At 41.8% G+C, this 22,520-nt stretch overlaps 1 protein-coding gene across 1 annotated transcript; it reads left to right on the top strand.

The window, feature by feature from the left end:
* The first annotated feature begins 286 nt into the window (after window positions 1–286).
* On the top strand, window positions 287–16,363 carry NABP1 (nucleic acid binding protein 1). Its single transcript, XM_060780722.2, has 6 exons — window positions 287–853; window positions 3,098–3,236; window positions 8,488–8,559; window positions 12,447–12,522; window positions 13,114–13,183; window positions 14,354–16,363. Exons 1-6 carry the CDS (start codon window positions 763–765, stop codon window positions 14,545–14,547), a joined length of 642 nt encoding a protein of 213 aa, XP_060636705.2. The 5' UTR covers window positions 287–762; the 3' UTR covers window positions 14,548–16,363.
* The last annotated feature ends 6,157 nt before the right edge of the window (window positions 16,364–22,520 follow it).

The following is a 22,520-nucleotide window of genomic DNA, read 5'->3' as shown; positions in this document are numbered from 1 at the left end:
CGCGTTCCATGGGCGCGTCCATTCCCTAGAAAGGGGGAGATGGTCCCTCTTTGCCCCTCCTTTGGGATTTCCCCCCCGCGCCCCTCTCCTCTTAGAAGCCACGCGGGGACAAACAAATCGGGGAAGATTTCACGACCGTGTTTTTTTTAAAACCTTCAAATCACCCCTCCCGTCGTTCTTTATGGGCGGCTCCCCTTCCTGCGTTTCTCCCCCCGCGCGGAGTGAATGGTTTGGCCCGCTTGGGTATAAAAGGCGAGCGCTGCCACATGCTCGCCTTAGACAGAGAGGAGCGCTTTGCAAGGAGGGAGGCGTGCGCATGCGCAGAGAGTTGTGTAGGGTGGGGAAAAGCAGACTCCAAGAGGGGGGAGCCACTGCTTTGTGGAATAACAGAAGGAGCTTCTTTAGAGAAGCTGGAGGAGTGGGTCCGCCCCCGTTTCCAGTGGCAGCTGCTGAAACCACGCCAAAAACAGTCCAACCACTGCTCCCCCTTTTTGCCCCTCCTCTAGCCTTAGATCCCCCCTTCTTAACAAAGTGGGGAGAAGCCTTAGCCTCAGCGAGGGAGAGGGGAGCCTCTTGTGCCTTCAAATCGGGGCTCAGATCCCCCTCTCTAATAAATATACACTATTATTATAATCTAGGGGGATATAATAATATTGATTATTGTGGTCCCCCCCCCTCTCCTTCCTTGCTTCCCTCCCTCCTTCCCCTGCCAAGGGATGCTTTGTCCTGCTCCCTCTTCCTCCTCCTCTTGAGCAGAGCAGCATGAGCCTGGCCAATGAGACCTACCTCTTCATAAAAGACATAAAGCCCGGACTGAAAAACTTAAATGTCGTCTTTATTGTGCTGGAGATAGGTAAGTTGGGGGCAGAGGGGGGGCAGGGGGAAAACACCCAGGGCAACCACCCCAGCGCCTTCACCGGGGTGGCCCCTTCCTGTCTATCCCTTTCCTGGATCAGGGTCTGGGTGTGTGTGTGGGGATGTGTGTGTCTGGGGATGGGTGACACGTGGTCACTTTCCCTAGGAAAAAAGTCTCTTCCCGGCCCCACCTCTTTCCTGCCTGCCTTCCCTTTCCCTTCTTTCTTTCCTTCTTTCCTTCCTGCCTTCTTTCCTTTCTTTTCTTCCTTCCTCCTTTCCTTCTTCCTTTTTTCCTTCTTCTTTCCTCCTCCTTTCCTTCTTTCTTTTCTTTATTTCTTTCTTTCTTTCCTTCCTCCCCCTTCCTTCTTTCCTTCCTTCTTCCCTTCCTTTCCTTCCTCCCTCCTTTCCTCCCTCCCTCCTTTCCTTCCTTCCTCCTTTCCTTCCTCCTTTCCTTCTTCCTTTTTTCCTTCTTCTTTCCTCCTCCTTTCCTTCTTTCTTTTCTTTATTTCTTTTCTTTCTTTCTTTCCTTCCTCCCCCTTCCTTCTTCCCTTCCTTCCTTTCCTTCCTCCCTCCTTTCCTTCCTTCCTCCTTTCCTTCCTCCTTTCCTTCTTCCTTTTTTCCTTCTTCTTTCCTCCTCCTTTCCTTCTTTCTTTTCTTTATTTCTTTTCTTTCTTTCTTTCTTTCCTTCCTCCCCCTTCCTTCTTTCCTTCCTTCTTCCCTTCCTTTCCTTCCTCCCTCCTTTCCTCCCTCCCTCCTTTCCTTCCTTCCTCCTTTCCTTCCTTCCTCCTTCCCCCCTTTCCTTCCTTCCTCCTTTCCTTCCTTCCTTCCTTCCTTCTTTCCTTCCTTTCTCCCTCCTTTCCTTTCTCCCTCCTTTCCTTCCTCCCTCCCTCCTTTCCTTCCGCCTTCCTTTCCTTCCTCCATCCCTCCCTCCTTTCCTTCCTCCCTCCTTCTTTCCTTTCTTTCCTTCCTTCCTTCTTTCCTCCATCCTTTTTTCTTTTCTTCCTTCCTTCCTTCCTTCCTTTTCCCACTCCCTCCCTTCCTTTCTTGCTTTTCTTCCTGCTATCTTTCCTTCCTCCCTTTCTCTGCTCCTTGACCTTAAATAACCCTCCACTTGCCTTTCCCCCCACCTTGACATCCAACTCTGGTTCTGGCACATGGTTGTTCCCCATTCTGTCCCTTGAAGACTTCCCCACACACTCGCACACAGAATATGTTGTCATTGTTCTTCCAAAGTCACTTGTTTTGTCCTTGAGGAAACTTTGAAAGAGCCCCAATGTCCTAAAAAGGGCCCCAGATCCTCAGCCTTGAAACCAGTGTTTCTCAACCGTCCTAATGCCGCGACCCCTTAATACAGTTCCTTATGCTGTGGTGACCTCCAACCATAACATTATTTTTGTTGCTACTTCAAAACTGTAACTTTGCTACTGTTATGAATTGTAATGTAAATATCAGATCTGCAGGGTGTGTTTTTATTCATTGGTCCAAATTTGGCACAAATACCTGATACACACAAATTTGAATATTGGTGGGGTTGAGGGGGGAATTGATTTTGTCATTTGGGAGTTGTAGTTGCTGGGATTTAGAGTTCACCTACAATCAAAGAGCATTCTGAACTCTACCAACAATGGAATTGAACCAAACTTGGCACACAGGACTCCCATGACCAACAGAAAATACTGGAGGGTTTGGTGGGCATTGACCTTGAGTTTTGGAGTTGTAGTTCACCTACATTCACAGAGAGCTGTGGACTCAAACAATAATGGATCTGGACCAAACTTGACACAAAAACTCAGCATGCCCAAATGTGAGTTTGGGAGAAATAGACCTTGACATTTGGGAGTTGTAGTTGCTGGAATTTTTAGTTCACCTACAATCAAAGCATTCTGAACTCCACCAATGATAGAATTGAATCAAACTTCCCACACAGAGCCCCCATGACCAACAGAAAATACTGTTTTTTTTTCTGGTGGACTTTGGCGACCCTCCAACATTCCCTTGTGACCCCCCCCCCCCCCCCCCCAATATGAGAAACACTGCTCTAAAGAGACTTTCAGTGAGAAACAGTACGGAGACTTTATGGAACACCCTGTATATTTCAGTAAATCACCCCTGAGATTGCTTTACTTAATTATGAAATTAATGGGGCAACTTGGACTAATATTTGAGACTTCTTTCCTCTCCCCCCCACCCTCTTTTTTGTCTCTTTCCCCCCCTCCCCCATTTTTTAAAATTCTCCTTTCAGGGCGAGTTACCAAAACCAAAGACGGGCACGAGGTGAGATCCTGCAAAGTGGCCGACAAGACGGGCAGCATCACCATCTCCGTATGGGATGAACTTGGCAGCCTCATCCAGCCGGGTGACATTATTCGATTGACTAAAGGGTAAGGTCATGTGGGCAGGATGGAAGGATAGTAATAATGGGTTGCTGTGAGTTTTCTAGGCTACATGGCCATGTTCCAGAAGCATTCTCTCCTGATGTTTCACCCACATCTATGGCAGGCATCCTCAGAGGTTGTGAGGTCTGTTGGAAACTAGGCAAGTGAGGTTTATATATCTGTGGAATAATATCCAGGGTGGGAGAAGGAACTCTTGTCTGCTGGAGGCAAGTGTGAATGTTGCAATTGAAGAAGAAGAAGAACTTTATTTTTCTACCCCGCCTCCATCTCCCCAAGGGGACTCAGGGCAGCTTACAATTGGTCACCATGATTATCGTTGAATAGCCTTGCATCTTCAAAACCTGGCTGCTTGTTACCTGGGGGAATTCTTTGTTGGGAGGTGTTAGCTGGTCCTGATTGATTCATGTCTGCAATTCTCATTTTCAACATTTTCAACAGAAAGGAGAAAACCATGAAAATGAACAAAATCTGACTACCAATATTAAAAAAACCCCCCTCTAAAATCAGTAAATAGAGAGGAATTAAACAATTCCAGGCATTAAACAATCAGGCATTAAACACACATACATAGAATATATTAAATTATTAGTATAATACAATATCAGTATTATATATTACTACATTGTACCACACCATTATATTGTAATGTTATTAGTAATATTACATGTAATAAAAATATTAAACAATTCCAGGCATTAAACAATCAGGGGAAGCTCACACCTCCCAACAAAGGATCCCCCAGGCAGGGAGCACCCAGGCTTTGAAGCTACAAGGACATTCAGTACTAATCAAGGTGGTTAGTTGCAACAGTTACACTTGCCTCAAGCAGACAAGAGTTCTTTCTCCCACCCTAGATATTCCACAGATATATAAACCCTACTTGACTAGTTTCCAACAGACCTCACAACCTCTGAGGATGCCTGCCATAGATGTGGGCGAAACATCAGTAGAGAATGCTTCTGGAACATGGCTCAAAAACTCACAGCAACCCAGTGATTCCAGGTATGAAAGCCTTTGGCAACACGAATATATATATATATATATATATATATATATATAATTTATTACTTGCCTCTATTTGAAGCAAGGTACAACATAATTAAGATACAAACGTATCATAATACACATAAAATACATAGATACAAAGTGACGCTGGGCCAGGCAGTCATTATGACCTGCTGGAGGAACGTCTCCGCCAAGAGTTCCTGTTAACTCCTTCCGGATCTGACTCACGGCATGCCTTCCTCTCTTTTGCAATTGCAATTAGTGCAGAAGGGAAGGCCAAGGGAGTAGGAATGTTTTGCTCACCAAATAAGATCCATCCATAGGAATCCTGTTGTAATGGAGCCAGCACTTGCAGGGCCGTGAGCATGGGATTTTTTGATTGATGGAGATGATGGCATAGCCTGCCATATCCACACCCTTCCTTGTGGCCTTTAATGGTTGCTCTGAACTTGGCTACAAGCCTTGCCAAATTGGAAGCATCCTGGGTTCAAATACACTGTAGAAGGAATGCAGTTAGGTCAATATTATGGAATCATGGGAGTTGTAGTTTTACAAGATCTTGAGCCTTCATTGCCTTGCTAAACTTTCAGGACCCCATAGCATTGAGCCATGGCAGTTGGAAGTGGTGCCAAACTGCCGTAATTCTACAGTGTGGATGGTCTATGTCAGGTATGGGCAAATTTCATCTCTCCAGGTGTTTTGGACTCCAACTCCCACAATTCCTAACAGCCAGGCTGTTAGGAATTGTGAGAGTTGAAGTCCAAAACACTTGGAGGGATGAAGTTTGCCCATGCCTGGTCTATGTACATTATTTCATACATGCTTAGTGCATGATTGAGGCAGACCCAGGTTTAAACATGACTTCAGGCTTGGGGCAACAATGATGCAGACTTGCTTGTCTGTCTCCTGTGGCCAATGACTCATCTTCCTAAAAAGTTGGTTTCTTTCTTGGAGGAAACAATGACCCACCCAAATTTCCTGCACAGTATGTTTCGTTTGTAAACACTGTCTAAAGTGGATTTTTCACATTAGAGAAAGCAAAGCTGCTTTTTCCCCTGTCCTTGTGAGTCAGAGTGAGGTTTACAACATCAATGCAGTTATGGAGCAATTCTATAGATTCCTGGGATTTGTAGTTTGGTGAAGTACTACCACTTTTTTGGCAGAGAAAGCTAAAGACTATGTGAAACTACAACTCCCATGATTGAATAGTATTGAGGCACGACAGTTAAAATGCTGTTAAACTGAAATTAATTCTACAAAATAGATGCTCCCCTAATATTTTTCTCTTTAATTAATTTTAAATTAATTAAATAATTTTAAATTAATTAAATAGTTTTAAATTAATTAGAGCCCCCCCCCTTGGGCAAGTTGGCTTGCTTCAGAATGGAGTGAAATAGAACTAAAAGGCCCATCGTATCCTATTACATGTGTGCAGTGTTTGTAAGTAGGAGACAAAGCAAAAGAAGGGCTTGCCATGTGTTGTTGAAGGTTTTCATGGCCAGAATCACAGGGTTGCTGTGAGTTTTCCAGGCTATATGGCCATGTTCCAGAAGCATTCTCTCCTGATGTTTCGCCCACATCTATAGCAGGCATCCTCAGAGGTTCTGAAGTCTCATGGAAACTAGACAAGTGAGGTTTATGTATCTGTGATAGAAAGAACTCCTGTCTGTTTGAGGAAAGCAAAGGATTCCCCCAGGCAGGAAGCAGCCAGGCTTTGAAGCTGCAAGACCATTCAGTGCTAATCAAGCTGGCCAATGGCAACATTCACACTTGCCTCCGACGTATTTTTTGAGAGAGGAAAAATGCATATGTGTATTCTGTTTTAGAAAGCTGCATCAAAATAATAGTTTTGTATTACTGAGTTCCATTACACATTTTGTGTTATCCTTGACCTTTTGGGGGTAGCCTTGGGCCATCTCAACCGCTCACTCATTTGAAATGTGGACATGAAAGCATTGTCCATTTTACGGGATGTAAAGATTATGATCTCTATAGACAAAGGGCTATAAAATGCTTAATGTTTTAATTGGAATGATGTCAAAGTCGAAAAAGATACTATCCCTGAGCAGCAGTGTTTACTCCTAAAGGAGAATATCATCCTTCTCTGTTATGTCATTTGTTGAGAGCGCACTGGGGCACAGAGAACATGTATTTTTTGGAAAGCTATCTGGCAGGTTTTTCCATGTAAAAGTGCACATCCCCATCTAGATTTAAATACCTTATTTTTTGAGCAGCCAATGTGCTTGTGACTTACATCATTGCTTAACCACTGGGAATGCTTCCCTCAAACTGACTGGTATGGTAAGTCATTTTGCCCAAGGCAATACATTTCACAAATAAGTTGTTAAGCTGTGTCAAAAGTTACCATGTTTGGAAGGAGGATCCTTCAAATCTAAACATCAGGAAGAGATTATTGATTCTAAAAGCTGTTGAAGACAATGTGTTGTCAAAGGCTTTTGTGGCCAGAATCACTGGGTTACTGCAGGCTCCATGGTCATGTCCCAGAAGCGTTCTCTCCTAACGTTTCGCCTAATCATATATAAACCCCATTCCACAGATATACCAAATCTCACTTGTCTAGTTTCCAACAGACCTCACAACCTCTCAGGGTGCCTGCTGCGTTTGTGGGCTAAACATGCTTCTGGAACATGGTCGTACAGCATGAAAAACTCACAACAACCCACTATTGGAGACAGTTCTTGAATTTGGTGTATTGGAAGATCAAAGGCACAGTATAGCTTACTCCCTTCTTACTATCAGCAAATTAAGTTGTTCATGACTATTTCAGAGCTCTTTACTTTTGTGATTAGTCAATAGCTGTCTTGCTATAAAATAAAAAGAACCGTGCTTAAATCTTGAAAACTGTATATAACACGATTTTTGTTCCTGGGTTATAAACAGCATTTCCTAATTGGTTCTATCATAAAAAACATGGAAAAAAGTGTCTTAAACTGCAAAAACTTTGTTTGTGTGGGACATCCTGCAGCACATTTTGCTATAGTTTTTTTCAGTGAAGATCTCAGAGTCTCAACATAGTTTGTGGCAGCCACAAAAACAAAGTTTCTGAAGTATAAAGACTACTTTCAAAGTAAGTGCTGTACAATTAAACGGGAAATTTATTTATTATTTATTTACGACATTTATATGCCGCCCTTCTCATCCCGAAGGGGACTCAGAGCGGCTTACAAGATATATATACATACAATATATTAAATTATTAGCATAGTACAATATCAGAATTATATATTACTATATTGTACTACACCATTATATTGTATAATATATATAATGTTATTAGTAAAATTACATGTAATATAAAATATATAATTATATTGTATTATTATTAGTATTATATTGTATTACATTATAATATTATAAAGCACAGGAGACAAGATGGAACTGTCTTTGAAAGATCACTTTCAAAACAGGAATATATTTTTTCTAATTTTGTTACATAGCATAATCTATCATAAGGAATCATTATTAGAGCAAGGTTGGGAATCTTAGGCCCTTGTGATGCTGATGAACTATTTTACTACTCCCATCACATTTGCCAGGTGAAAAGAAGCTGAATTATATTTCCTAGGCCCCCTCTACACAGCTAAATAAAATCCCACATTTTTTGCTTTGTACTGGAATAGTGTGGACTCAGATAACCCAATTCAAAGCAGACATTGTGGGATTTTCTGCCTTGATATTCTGGGTTATATGGCTGTGTGGAAGGGCCATTAGTCTTATACTAAAACAGATAGTGGGAATAATGCGATTACAGATGTTGCAGCAGACCTTAGTAGCGCTAAGGAGTGCTGGAAATTGCTATCCAACAATATTTGGAGTGACATGCTTCCTACCTGTTTGTTAAAGAATCAATTTAATTTGATATTGACGTGGCTGTAATAAAAATGACATGTGTGAGCTTTGCAGAACCAACATTTGTACCAATGGCTATAATGAGCAGGCCACGAAGAAAACTGCTGTGCACTAAAACCGTAGGAACACAAATGTACTAGGATCTTCTCTCTAATGGATGATCAAAGCTGTCTGTTGGAGAAATTCGGCATGTCCCATCTAAAGCTGAGCATTTCAAAATCCCATTGATTTCAGTGGAACAGGTACTCTACTTCCCAATGTGATGAGCTGAAGACGTGCTCCACTTTAGCTGGGCCGTGTCCTGCCTTTTCTTCTGTCGAACTTCCACTGCTTCTAATGCTGCTGGTGCTCTTTTGGTTAGGTATGCATCTCTGTGGAAAGGATGCCTTACGCTTTACACTGGAAGGGGAGGAGAGCTTCAAAAAATTGGGGAGTGAGTATCTCATTTTGCACATAACTTGGTATGCCTGCTTGCAGCCTTGTGCTGGGCAGCCTGCGATGGTAGGTATGACACGTTGCCACCGGGCTTCGGGTTACATGCATAATTGCCTGTTGTTCCTGCATTATGGTGTTGTATTGGATAAGTCCGCCAGAGAGATCTATTCTTGACACTTTTGGCTCCCCCCCCCCCCCCCCCCCTCAAATGGAAAACTATTTGGGAATACTACGTGTGCTTGCTTATAAAAGATGCCACGTGGCCTCAGTTTCTCCCGGTTAGAACTGTCAACAGGTAAGTTTTAGCCATGTAAGCTGTCTCCTTTGCTAGGTTAATGCAGATATTGCTTTCAAGGACTTGCAGGTCTGAAAACTGAAGTCCTCTATTTATCCACAGGCCAGGTACGGTAGAGGCAGCCGCAATGCGAGCTTCCGCATCCTACTCTGGTCATGAGCTCCAGCCTGTCTTGGAGGAGCCTGCCTCTCTAGGGGTGTAAAGGTAAATTTCCCCCTCTGTCTAGCAGAGTTTCTTGGGACTTGTGATGATGGTCTAATCCAGAAGTCGGAATGGTTCACCTTGCTTGTATTTTGGACTGCAACCTCCACAATCCTTCACCATTGGCCATTCTGGATGGTTCTCTTAGGTTTTGAAGTCCAAGCTACTTGGAGGCACAGAGATTCCTTGATCCACATCCAGGCATTAAGGCAGCCTTAATATAATAATAATAAAACTTTATTTATATACTGTTCCATCTCCCCGAGGGGACTCAAAGTGGTTCCCAGGCAACATCACAAAACATACAAAGTAAAACATCATAACCATAAGATTAACAAAACAACATAAGCATAAAAATTGTCACCATAACACACATATATTAAAAGTAATCCTGCCTGTTCAAGGCAATTAAAAAATTTAAAAGGCCGGGCCAAGATTTGTGCTTGCCCAAAAATTCTAGGGGGCCCGGGAATTAAGTGCAATGCTATGGCAGGCAACAATCAGATTAGTTATGGGTCTGTGACTGTTCTCAAATGCTTCGACTACAGGCCCTTCCACACAGCTCTATTTCCAAGAATATCTGCTTTGAACTGTAATATATGGCAGTGTGGACTCAGATAAGTCAGTTCAAAGCAGATATTGTGGGATTTTCTGCCTTGATCTTCTGGGTTATAGGGCTGTGTGGAAGGGCCCTACAACTTCTTTACCATTAGGCGTGATGGTAGTTTTAATTGAAAACCTCTTGATCCGTGGTTCTTATCCTGTGGGTCCCCAGGATGAGAACCACCATCTTTTATTTATACCCCGCCACCATCTCCCCAAAGGGGACTCGGAGCAGCTTGCATGAGGCCAAGCCCAATAGTGCATTACAACAAAATAGAACGGAAAACACAAAACAAAACAAACATCGCAATAAAGTAAATAAAACATAAGAATACAATAAAACAGTGCAAAATACGATCACAATGAGCGGCCCACATGAACATGATAAAATGATAAAAACTCATGATGAGATAGAAATGGAATGAAAAATATTTGTGTGGGAGAATAATTGGAAACAGTGCTGGAGACAGGTCTTCGAACAAGCAAGGAAATACAGTATGGGGACAAACATTTTAGGGGAGCGGACAAAGGAGATGTAAGGTCACTCTCTAAATCCTAACAGCTGGTAAGCTGGCTGGGATTTCTGGGAGTTGTAGGCCAAAACACCCTTGGGCCCACAGGTTGAAAACCACTGCTTTAGTCCTTCACTTGTTTTGGACTTCAACTCTCAGAAATCCCAGCCAGCTTACCCAGTGGCTAGAAATTGTGGGAGCTGAAGCCCAAAACACTTGGAGGACCAAAGGTCAGGAACCAGTGATCTAGATGTTGTCAAGCTGGAGAATGCGGCTTTTATGTATCAAGAATGATGCTGTCTCTTTGCTTCTCTAACATGGAAAGCAATCTTCTGTGGAATCCTGAGATACAAATTTCAAAGCTGCCAACTCAGTGCCATTGAAAATGTAAATGCATTACTCTAGGGATTGGTCCACACAGATGTGTTTATCTACTGATGACTGCAATATCCCATGATTGGATGTGTCAATGAGTCATTACAGAAATAATAATGTGTATGAGGCATTCATAGCTCTTGACATATCAAATGCAATATTTTCTGAAGGTGGGGCATGAAATACTTAAAAAAAACACTATCAAAGGGATTTGCATGGCTGTCTTTATGGCCTGTTGGGCAAAGAATGGCCTTTGTTTATTCATTTTTTAAAAGGAAAACCTTCAATGTTTTCATCTTACATTTAAAAAAAGGAAAATATGACTCATTGCTGGAGATTAACATACGCACAAGCAGGTACATTATGTTTGAAAATGAATCTCCTTGTGGAGAGATAAAGCTGCGTATAATTAAACATAGTAATAACCATCTCACTATGACCCCTTCTACACTGCCATATAATGCAGATTATCGAATCAGGTAATCCACATTATCTGCTTTGAACTGGATTATATGAGTACACTGCCATATAATCCAGTTCACAGCAGATAATCTGGAATTTATATGGCAGTGTAGAAAGGTCCTAGAACAACTCTAGAAATGGCTGATACTAATGTTCAGAAAAGGAGGTGGTTTCTGGATAACATTTTGAGATTTAGGAGGATTCAAGCAGCTTTCTGGAATCATTTGCTAGTTTTGATTTTAGTGGGAATAGGCATTGTACAGCGTGAGTCCCTACATGGTTTTACACTCAGAAAAATATTCTCTCCGGGAAGTGTTTCTGGGCCTCTCTAAGCCCTTAGTGCTGTTCTATGGTATGTATTCAGTTCAAACAGAGTCAAAATACAGGGTTTTCTGTGATCTGGGTTTTGGTACATGTGGGTTATGTGTGTCTTGGGTCATATTTCCCTGCATATATGGGGGCCGCACTGTACATGACAGTATGAGGTACTACTGCACATTTTTAATTGGATCAGCATCCATACAAGGAATGGGAATCAGCTATGGATCTTCTCTAATGCTTATGGATTTTGTGGACATTGTACAAGAGATGCCCGCTGAACTGATTGTCAACTCTACTCGAGAGTAGATTTGGAACTATTTCTTTCCCCTCGGGATTATAAACATATTGTTCAACAAGGTCATAGACATTTTAAGGTTTTATCCACAGTATAACATGACCTGAAGTGATGTTTTATGGAACTTGAAAGATTCAAGTAGTAGTTAGAGACCAGGAGTTAATGTTTCATTAAACCAGGAATGGGGCACCACCATCTTTTGTTAGACATCAGAGGTCCTGGCCAGTATTCATTAGTACCTATAGAACCATAGATTCTCCAGCCCTACTCAAAACCTCATCTTATGTTCACTTATCCTTGCCTTCAATGTTGCCTTTCAAACAGTCTTCTTCAGGTGGCTGTGAGTCTAGTCTTCTTTGTTCAGACATGCTAAAAATAATGACACTCGCTTTGAACAAAATATGGACAGCAGTGCTGGGCTGTTTTGGTCTAGGGATTGTTTAAATGCAACCCTCACATCCCTTGCATTGGTTATGCTGGCTAGGCCTGATGGGAGCCATGGTCCAACATCTGGAAGATGTTTAGGGATACTATGCTGCAGTTGCCCACTTCAGTTGTAAGATTAAAGAGAGCCATCATTTGGCTATTGTTCTGTTAGAGACGTAGCAAGGGGATTTCATTGTGTCCAGAGCTGTAAAATATTTGGATACTTTGATAGGCTTCCTCAGTTGGCATTCTTAGGACTGGACAAGTGTCCAACCACCCAACATGAACCTTATTAGTGGGGCAGAAATGGGGATTATGTACACCTCTGCCCACTTTTGGGAAAAACAAGGATGCTTTGGTAACTAGGTCTCTCATGAGTATGTTTTGCTTTACAGGTTCTGCATGGTGTACTCAGAAGTGCCCAACTTCAGTGAACCCAACTCGGACCATCTTGGGCAGTCCACCAAAGCGGTATGTCAGCTGTGTGCTGCTTCAGACATGCACATGAAGAGCTGTCTTCTGTTTGTCCCCAGCTGTCAAAGGCAAAAAGGAGTCCAGCAATAACTGAATAGGTCATACATGTTTCCCACCATTTCCTTATGCAATTCTTTAAGTGTAGTTTTTGCTACACTCCTGCATGGGAGGAGATGGGCATTTAAAAAAATGGGGCAAAATCTACCTTACTAAGGGAAACTTGGGTCTCTGTTAATAAATAGTAATAAAACTTTTATTTATATCCCCCCCCCCCACTCCTCCAAGGGGACTCGGACTGGTTTACAACACGGAAAAAGGAATACAAATAATGATAAACACACAACAATTTAAAAGTTAAATGGCAAGTACAATAAAACAGAATAAAAAGAAAAAAATAAAGCACAAGACATATTATAACTCAAAACATAATCCATAATTAGAATAGGTGATAGTTATATCAAATAGTATAATTAAAATGTCCCAGGACCTGTTGAAAGAATTGTCTCTGGGAACCCTTGGGTTGCTTTCTGTGCTGATAAATACATTGTTTGTCTGAATGTTTGTCTCTCTCTTACATTTCTTTTAAAGGCACAGGGTGAGCAGAGTAATAACTCCCTCCCATCAACTAATGTGGGTACTTGTACTTTTGGGCCCGCTGGTAAGTAAGACTGTGTGTTTGCCCACACAAAAAAGAAACAGAGTGATTTTTGGAAATGAGGTTTAGGAATACTATGCTGCTTAGTTTAAACCAGCTTATATAAACAAGCTCAGATCAAAGCACATGGATTTATGTTGGCTTGTTTCAATAGACTGCTGTTTATCCAGCCCTCCAGATGTTGTTGCTCCTGGTAGCTCTAGCCAGCATTCCCAATTGTGAGGAATGCTAGAGAATGTAGTTCAACATCTGGAAGGTCCACCGTTTCCTTTGCTGGCTTCAACCAGTTTAGATGTGGATATGAACTGGTACTTCCAGATGAACAGATTTTCCAGTTGCTTCCCTTTGCAATCTTGGCTTTTTCCAGCATATATTCCAAACATATTATCTCTCTTTGTTTTCTGGTGAGTCTCCCTGCCTCTTTTATTGTTTTGCTCATACCTTTTCCCACCAGCATGTTTCCTACTCACCATCCTCCACACAGTGTAGAGGCTGTTTTCGTTTGGCTGTAGCCCAAATGAATGGCCAACTGTTTCATCAAATGGCACCATGGTGAGGTCAACAGATGGCCTTTTGCAGGGTTGGTAGGAAGTGTCAGTATTTGGTTGCTGCTAGCTCAGAAGAACTATCCTGTCTAGAGCCAGACCACAAGACAATTTTTCTCACGTTGTGGTGGTTGTGACAAAATAAATCCCCTCTGTGGCTGTATGCACCTCCTGTAAGTTGTTGTGTTACAAAATGACTTAGTGAGGATTGGTGATGATGAATCCCATGCTTCCTTGATTCCTTTTTCCATTCTTCCTTTTTGTTTGAGCGGCTGTGTCAACTTATAGGTCAGCCATAGTGGTCTAAACACAATTTTTTTCACTCGCAGTTCAAACAGCTCTAAGAAGAGGCTGCTGAGTTGCATAGACGTGTAGAGGCTGGCTTCCTCTGCACCTTGGTTACCATTGTGTGGTGTCTGAAAATGCTGGCGCGCCCTTGAGACTTATGTTCCCCACAGATGTCTTCCCAGTTCTTGTCAACCTTTTGTCAAACATATTTCCCGATTAGGAGGACAAGGCTGCTTTAAAATGTGAAGAACGGATGGGAGTGTAAGGCTGAGAACTTGGAATGTCTAATGCCATCTCTCTTCTCTCTCTCTCTCTCTCTCTCTCATTATTTATTTTTTAGGGAATGGTTTGCCAGCGGGACCAGAGCTGAGCGGCTCATCAACTGCCTATAACCATGCCCCCTCCTATGCAGGTACTGGGAGGGCTGGCGGACGTGGTGCCCCCCCTCCTCCTCCGGTGCCATCTAACAATGCCCGCCCCCCTCAAAGCACAATAAGTAATGGGAGAGATCCCCGGAGAGCTTCAAAAAGATGACCAAGCCAAAATGCCACCCTTGCTGCCTAAACCCTTTAACACCCTACTTGAACACTTCCTGCACTTTTATTTGTGGTTAAAACTGTGAAAAAGGTTTGTCCCTCCTCCTCCTCATCGTAGGCCTTCTATTCGTCTGGAGAGAGGGACCTTTTCTCTCCCTTCCCCTCCGCCCAGCTGAAAATTCAGTGGAAGTGAAACTCCTGATTTTGCGTTGTCCCAGGAAGAAAATGTCTTAAATGGGGGTCATAGTTGGAATTTTCTTTTAATTATTAGACCCTTGTTCTCAAAACATACCCAAGATTTCTGGGGTGCCTATGTTTATTCCGCTCCGGTTTATACAATACAGCCTTAAGAAGCTTACAACTCTTTTCCGGTCCCGTGACAGACTCCTATCATAGTCAGTGGGCGTTTGGGAGGAATCTCAAATCTTAACAGGTCTCCATTAAAACGACGTGATGATAAGTCTAAACCATCTGATGCTGTCACAGAAATGCTGTCCAGTTTCTTTCTTTTTTTTCTGGTGACTGATTCAGTGAAATACAAATTTCTCTTGTGAAAATATGTGCTATTTCACCCATGGCCCAGTTTATATCTTCATCGTCCCTACAGAATTTCAAACAATGTCCCTGCCTACCAAATGCTGTATCCAAACCATCTTTCCAAGCGTAAGCAAAGATGATAATTAAGCAATGACAAGCAAAATGCTGTGACGTTTCCGATATTTACTCTGTTAGGGTTTCTTTCAGGTTTGTAATACAACACCATAGAAATTGAAAAGTACCATAGTTGCAGTAACATTGTCCTGGGGCCGTTTTACATCATGTTGTTATGGCATGATGGGTTGACTTTAATTGCCATGCTTCTTTTTGGTGAAATCTTGAGATTAGCAGTTGAGAGCGGGTTTCAAAATCAGCCACAGAACCCATCTGGTGCCGCCAACCAAACTAAAAGAGCCCACAATTCCATAAAGTGGAATGATTGTGTTATAATTTTGTAGTGTGAAAAAGTCCATGATCTTCAAAACCTCCAACAGTGCACCTTTACTTGAAAAGGGTAAAATCCAGAAGGATACCTACTACTTGAATCTGCTGCAATGTATAAAACGACCATTTTCTACGCTTCTCTGATTACAGATGGTAAAGTGATGGTTTCAGGTTTGGTGGTGGTTGTAGCAGGCAGTGAAAAGGGCAGCCAGTTAGGCAGAAATCCAAAATGATTGCAAACTGCTAGTTTTCAGTTTGTGGTGATACTCCCCCTTTCACACACCCTCTCTTGTGGGATCCTTCAGCATCATGTTTGCACCCAGGAGACACTTCACTGCTTGATTCTTCTGACGGCATAAATTTGGCTCAAAACTATTGAAGAGTTGCAAATAAAATACAAGCGAGTGTGTGAATGTTCAGTGCTAACGCCCCCTTTCCTTGAGGAAAATTCTAGCAAAATCCTCAAGTGCCCTTTTTTTGTGCACGATTGGTTTTGAAGCTGCTCTCCTTGATTTCTGGAAAAGCCAGACTTTTGCCTACTAATTCAAATTGCTTAAAAGTTATTCCAGTGGAACAGGCGAAGGAATGTTTTGGTGGTCCAAGCCCTTAAGGAAAAGGGGTGCAGTTTTCCTTTTCTGTTGTAAATATTTTTGATACCTTTTACCATCAGGCCACTTAAAAATGCTGTCCAGTTCATAGGTGGCAAAGCCCTTGGGTTTGAAATGGATTCAAGTTCTGTAACATGGCTGGGTTCCCCCACCCCCCTTTTTTGTTACATTATTGAAGCGGACCTCATAAATAAAAGTTGCACTAACCATGTAAAGGAAACAAAACCTAATTTCTTTTTTCCACCTGATTATCTAAGGTAAATAAAATGTATGTGTGTGTGTTTAGTTGTTATATTAATCAAACCTTGAAAGTGGTTCCTGTCAACTTATTTGCAAGTATATAAAGGTGGGGGCGCTAACATTTGCTTTGACTTTATTGGTGATGTATAAAACTAAATTTTTGGCATCTGGCATTGCATTGATAATTTCACAAAATAGTATGTCTTATTAAAGAGTTTAAATAGGATTAATTCCTAGAAAGGGCAGTTGTGATGTTGGCCAAAGCAGAAGAGCCCTTGCATAAAATGCTATGATGTAGGGTGTTGCCCATGTACCTTTTTCTCCATTGACAGCTACTGGTTCATTGAGATGCCACAAGACATTTCGCACTTCTTTTGTTGTTCCAGCATTCAAGTTCCTTGTTCTTTTTGGAAAGGCATGACGTTTTAGAGATCATAACCTTTTGGAAAATCAGAAATCTCCATTGCCTTTTGGTAGCATGACCCTTTTAGAGATTAATTGGCGTTCACACTATTTGGAATGATCGTAACCCTTTTGGAAAATATGATCAAGCGAAATACTTGTCCGAGTGAATCTTCTCCTTAGTGGTAAACATCCACTAGCATTCATGCAAGGCCAATTAGTCTCTGAACTGTTAGGAACAAAGATATGCCACTGCACAGAATATATAGCAGATCTTCAGAAGTGTTATTTCAGTTGCCCAAAAAAATTCTACACTCCTGCTTGGTTTAAATCATGCTCTCGTAAGACAAATGTAAGTATTCGTTAAAAACATAATTGGTTTACCTAGAAACTTCATGTATTCAGCATACAGGTATATTGCTTATCAGTCCAATAACACATGGATTTGAAGTAGTTTCTCTGCAGATAACATGGCATCTTAAAGTCTTAACAATCCAAAGTCTAAAACATCTCTACATTCTGAGAGTCTAATGGAGTCTGTCTTTCTAAAATGGAGTGTGAGATCTGAATAGTCCCAGATCGTCCCTCCCACAACATAGAGTTAAGGAAAACTGCATACCAACACAAACACATGCAATACAGTAAGCAATCTGAATTACATACCTAACAACTAGTATAGAAGGCTTGTAGAAGGTTGCTATTTCCAACAATACTTTGGTTAGTATGACAGTAGTAATTCAACGTCCTTGCAGACAGCCAATTCTCTCACACCAGAAGCGACTTGCTCCTGACACGACCAAAAAAAAATAAAAAAAGTAGTACAGTATCCATGACTTGCTAATACTCAAACCCAAAAAGCGAGCCTTGATTGTGCCATTTTATATAAGAGCCATCATTTTACTATGCCATTGTACGTATATAATGGGATATGAACATGCATGGATCTTGGTCTCTGTGGAGGGTCCTGGAGCCAAATCTCTGGATATCACTATTCGTGCACTGTCTGTGGTTCCCGAAGGAGACATTTCATTCTGAAGGAGTGTTGTAAGATGGGCATTTGAGTTTTAACTGGTTTCAGGTGGTTTCCATTGTGTTTCCCAATTTGTTGACACAACAGCTTTTGGGTTTGATTATCTGTTGGCTGGCCTCTTGAGAATTTGGGAAGCTTCAGAATCGCTAACCTGCACTATTTAGATAAGTTGGGACATTTATTAGTTTTGTCAGTCACCCTCTTGGTTTGTACCTTCATATATTGAGAACCATTTTTTCGTTGTGTGCATAAATTTCCCTAAAGAAAGGGATCATGTTTCTCCAGCAGCTGAGAGCAAACATTAAAATATACAGCTGCTGAACCTGAAAAGCGGTTTTCCGTTTTTATGAAGGTGCTGCAATTACCACATTTATTTTTAGAAGCTGGAAGAATATGACTATGAGCCGATTTCCAAGTAGAAAGATGAGGGTGTTTCCACGAAACTCCCATAATGCTGTAGCACAAAGGTAGGAAGTGAAATGTACAGTTAACAGTTGCTTCCTCTTTAGTTTTGAGGTCCTGTTTTGGCCCCACAATAGCTCTACCTTCCCCGGTGGAGTCAATTTTTCTGTAGTTTATTTGGCTCAAAATAAAGTCCATAAAGAATGGCTCAGTCTTGGTTATCAAGGATGTGTTAACTGCCCTTATTTGTAATGTCACACACAACGCACTGTATACAGAAGCACCACATATATTGAGCTCTAATCTGTGCGAAAGTAGTTTCTTGTAAACATGATTTGTATTTAATGGCAGAAATAATGTTCTGCTTGATTTGTGTCGAGTGCTGTGAAGCACACTTCAACTCTGTGCAGATGTTGAGTGACCAATGTTCTACGGAAAAGCAATTTGACTTTCTGGGGACATACGATCCAAGAACATCTGTGTACTCTTTACATTCAGTGGCACTTCTGTTTGTTACTTGAAACTTAACTGTTCTCACTTTCACTCGATTAAGCACTTCTCTATTTTCTTGAGAGCAAAATCTGTATTAAGCCTAAAGGAAGTGGAATAAGACAGCACAGAATGAAATATTGCTTGGTTTGCCCATTTCTGCATAAATGGCTCATGCTGTGCCAGTATCTGGGATTCTTATCAGTATAGGAATTTATAAGTGTCTGTATGACTTGGATATTGTCTTTTGTGTTCTGTTTGTGGAGAAAATGGTCTCTGAATGGAGAGCGGAACTAATCTTGATAGCTAGGAACCTCAAAAAGGTGGATGCACTTGAATCCTCTTGTGATGGGGAAATATTTTTTGTGTGTCAGGAGCAACTTGAGAAACTGCAAGTCGCTTCTGTTGTGAGAGAATTTGCATTGCCCAGATATTTTACCATTCTAAGAGGCTTCTCATGTTTCCACAAAGGAAGCTGGAGCTGACAGATGGGAACTCACCCCGCTCCACAGATTCAAACCACTGACTTTTTGGTCAACAGTTCTGCTGGCACAAGGGTTTAACCCATTGTGCCACTGGGGGTTCTGGGAAAATTATGAAAGAAGCATTTCCACTCAAAAACCTTCCTCTTAGTGTAATACCATCATAAACAAGATGGTGAAATGTCACTAGCTCTGCACTGACATGTCATGGGTGTTATCCTCAGTAAGGATACTCCCAAAATGGCTAAATGCCAGTTTGCTCTATTAAATATGTTTGTTCATCACTTCTCTGCCTGCCAGGTTCCCAAGGCCATCCATTACACATGACACATAACCTTTTAAGAATAGGCATTAAAATAATTCCTTTTAAATTAGCTGTTAGAAGGAAACAGCAAAACCAACTCAAAAGCAAACACTGATCAGAACAATATGGAACAAAATAGTACTTGTTGCTATAAGAAGTGCATTAGAATTTTTTATTTCAAAGGAAATCAGTACAGTGGGTTGTTGTAGGGTTTTTTTTGGGACCTCACTACCTCTGAGGGATCCGTAGGGATACCAAGGTGCTTGTTTATAAAGCTATTGTCCTCCTATGCCTGCGAAACTTGGACTGTCTACAGACATCACATGCAACTCCTGGAACGATTCCATCAGCGTTGTCTCCGGAAAATCCTGCAAATCTCTTGGGAAGACAGGTGGACAAATGTCACCGTGCTGGAAGAAGCAAAGACCACCAGCATTGAAGCAATGGTCCTCCGCCATCAACTCCGCTGGACCGGCCACGTTGTCCGGATGCCTGACCACCGTCTCCCAAAGCAGTTGCTCTACTCCGAACTCAAGAACAGAAAACAATGTTGGTGGGCAAGAAAAGAGATTTCAAGATGGGCTCAAAGCCAACCTAAAAACTCTGGCATAGACACTGAGAACTGGGAAGCCCTGGCCCTTGAGCACTCCAGCTGGAGGTCAGCTGTGACCAGCAGTGCTGCAGAATTTGAAGAGGCACGAATGGACAGTGAAAGAGAGAAACGTGCCAAGACGAAGGCGCGTCAAGCCAACCCCGACCGAGACTGCCTTCCACCTGGAAACCAATGCCCTCACTGCGGAAGAAGATGCAGATCAAGAATAGGGCTCCACAGCCACCTACGGACTCACCATCAGGACACCGAACTTGGAGGACTATCATCCTCGGACTATGAGGGATCGCCTAAGTAAGTAAGTAAGTACCTCTGAGGATGCTTGCCATAGATGCAGGCGAAACATCAGGAAAGAATGCCTCTAGAACATGGCCATATAGCCCGAAAAAACCTACAACAACCCAGTGATTCTGGCCATGAAAGCCTTCGACAATACATTGAAATCAGTACAGTCTACAAGACTAAGAAGTTTTGTTTGGTTTAGGCTTCTATGGTCTCTGACACAGCTTCATTTTTTAATTTATGAAGCTCAAGACAAGGAGGAAGATGATGCTATTTTTCAAGAGTTTCTCTGTTGCAGAAATATTGCAGGAAAGAACTGTAATGATGAGTTTTCCAGTAACTAGAACCTTACAATAGCTCTTATCTAGGTGTTGAATCCTTCCCTGTTTTTTTTAAAGGATGGCAAGCCTGAAAAGCCTAAGTATAACAGGCAAAGACAGCTTCAAATATTGCCTAACATAAAAATGATAAGCATTGGTGTAAATACTCCCTCTAGTGGTCATAGACTATGGTTGCATCTATACTGTAGAATTAGTGCAGTTTGACATAACTTTAAATGCCATGGCTCAATGCTACAGTTTGTTGAGGTACCAATGCTCTTTGGTAGAGAAGCTAAAGACTTAGGGCCCTTCCAGACAGATCCCATCCCAGGTTTTCTGCTTTAAACTGGATTTTATGAGCCCACACTACCAGATAATCTGGGATAAAGAGAAAACCTGGGATCAGATCCTGGTATATAGGGCTTGTCTGGAAGGGCGCTTATACACTCTGAAGAGAAACCAGAGTATTGGTTTATTATTTATTATTTACTATATTTATATATTGTCCCTCTCAGCCCGCAGGCGACATGGGGCGGTTCACAGTAGGTACCAAGACTAAAAAATACAATTAAAACATTATAATAATACAAAATCATAGGAAAATCAATAACAACCATATGTCATTCACGTTTCCTTGCTGAAAACATTGACCAATCACATCGTCTAATCGTTCCATTTTCCTATGTCAGTTACACTGTACTTGGAAACGCTTGCTCAAAAAGCCAAGTCTTGACTTTTTTCCGGAATGTTAAAAGGGAGGGGGCCAATCTGATATCCCTAGGGAGGGTGATCCATAGCCGACAGGCCACCACTGAGAAGGCCCTGTCTCTCGTCCCTGCCAGCTGTGCTTGTGATGAGGGCGGGATTGAGAGCACAACCTCCCCAGACGATCTTAAAGTCCTGGGAGGTTCATAAGGGGAGATGCGTTCGGACAGGTAAGTTGGGCCAGAACCGTTTAGTAGGCCTGTTCAATGCATGGTTCTAAATGGTTCTAAAGTACTTACAAAATTAAAGTTCTGGTGGTGAAAATTTCAGAACTCTAGCAAAACTCTAAAAATTTCATTATAAATGGCAGTTCCTAATTGGTTCTGTCATAAAAATTGCCGATAATGAAATAATTAAATTTTGAAAGAGTTCTGAAATTTTCACCACCAGAACTTTAGTTTTGTAAGTATTTTAAAATCATTTAGAACCATGCCTTGAACAGGCCTACCGTTTAGGGCTTTATAGGCTAAAGCCAGCACTTTGTCTACACTTTCTGCACCAATTGGGTCTTTGGACTGTAATAAAGTCTTGATTTTGTTTGATAAAGATCTTGTCAAACTACAATCCCCATAATCTCATAGCATTAAACCATGGCTTCAAAGCAAAGTCAACTATATTAAACTTACTGTGTAGACGCACCCTGTATGCAGTTCCCAAGCAGCCGATCAGCATTTGTTCCATGAGCAAACCAATAGGCTAAAATCCATCTGATAGAGCTTTCCTTTGCATTCTGAATTTGTGTTGAGAAAAAGAGTAGTCTCCTATTTTTAAACTGTAGTGACTAGGAATAACAATATTGTCAAAATTGTATTGATATAGAATTATAGAGTGGGAAGGGGCTGCGAGGACCATCTAGTTCAGTGGTTCTCAACCTGTGGGTCCCCAGGTGTTTTGTCCTACAACTCCCAGAAATCCCAGCCAGTTTACCAGCTGTTAGGATTTCTGGGAGTTGAAGGCCAAAAACATCAGGGGACCCCTGGTTGAGAACCACTGATCCAACCCTCTGCCATACAAGAACACACAACTAAAGCACTCCTGTGAGAGATGGGTCTATTT

This window comes from Anolis sagrei, chromosome 1 (assembly GCF_037176765.1).
Source record: "Anolis sagrei isolate rAnoSag1 chromosome 1, rAnoSag1.mat, whole genome shotgun sequence".
Lineage (NCBI taxonomy): Eukaryota > Metazoa > Chordata > Lepidosauria > Squamata > Dactyloidae > Anolis > Anolis sagrei.
The sequence above is the reverse complement of the archived record's forward strand: the minus strand, read 5'-3'. Positions and strand labels throughout refer to the sequence as shown.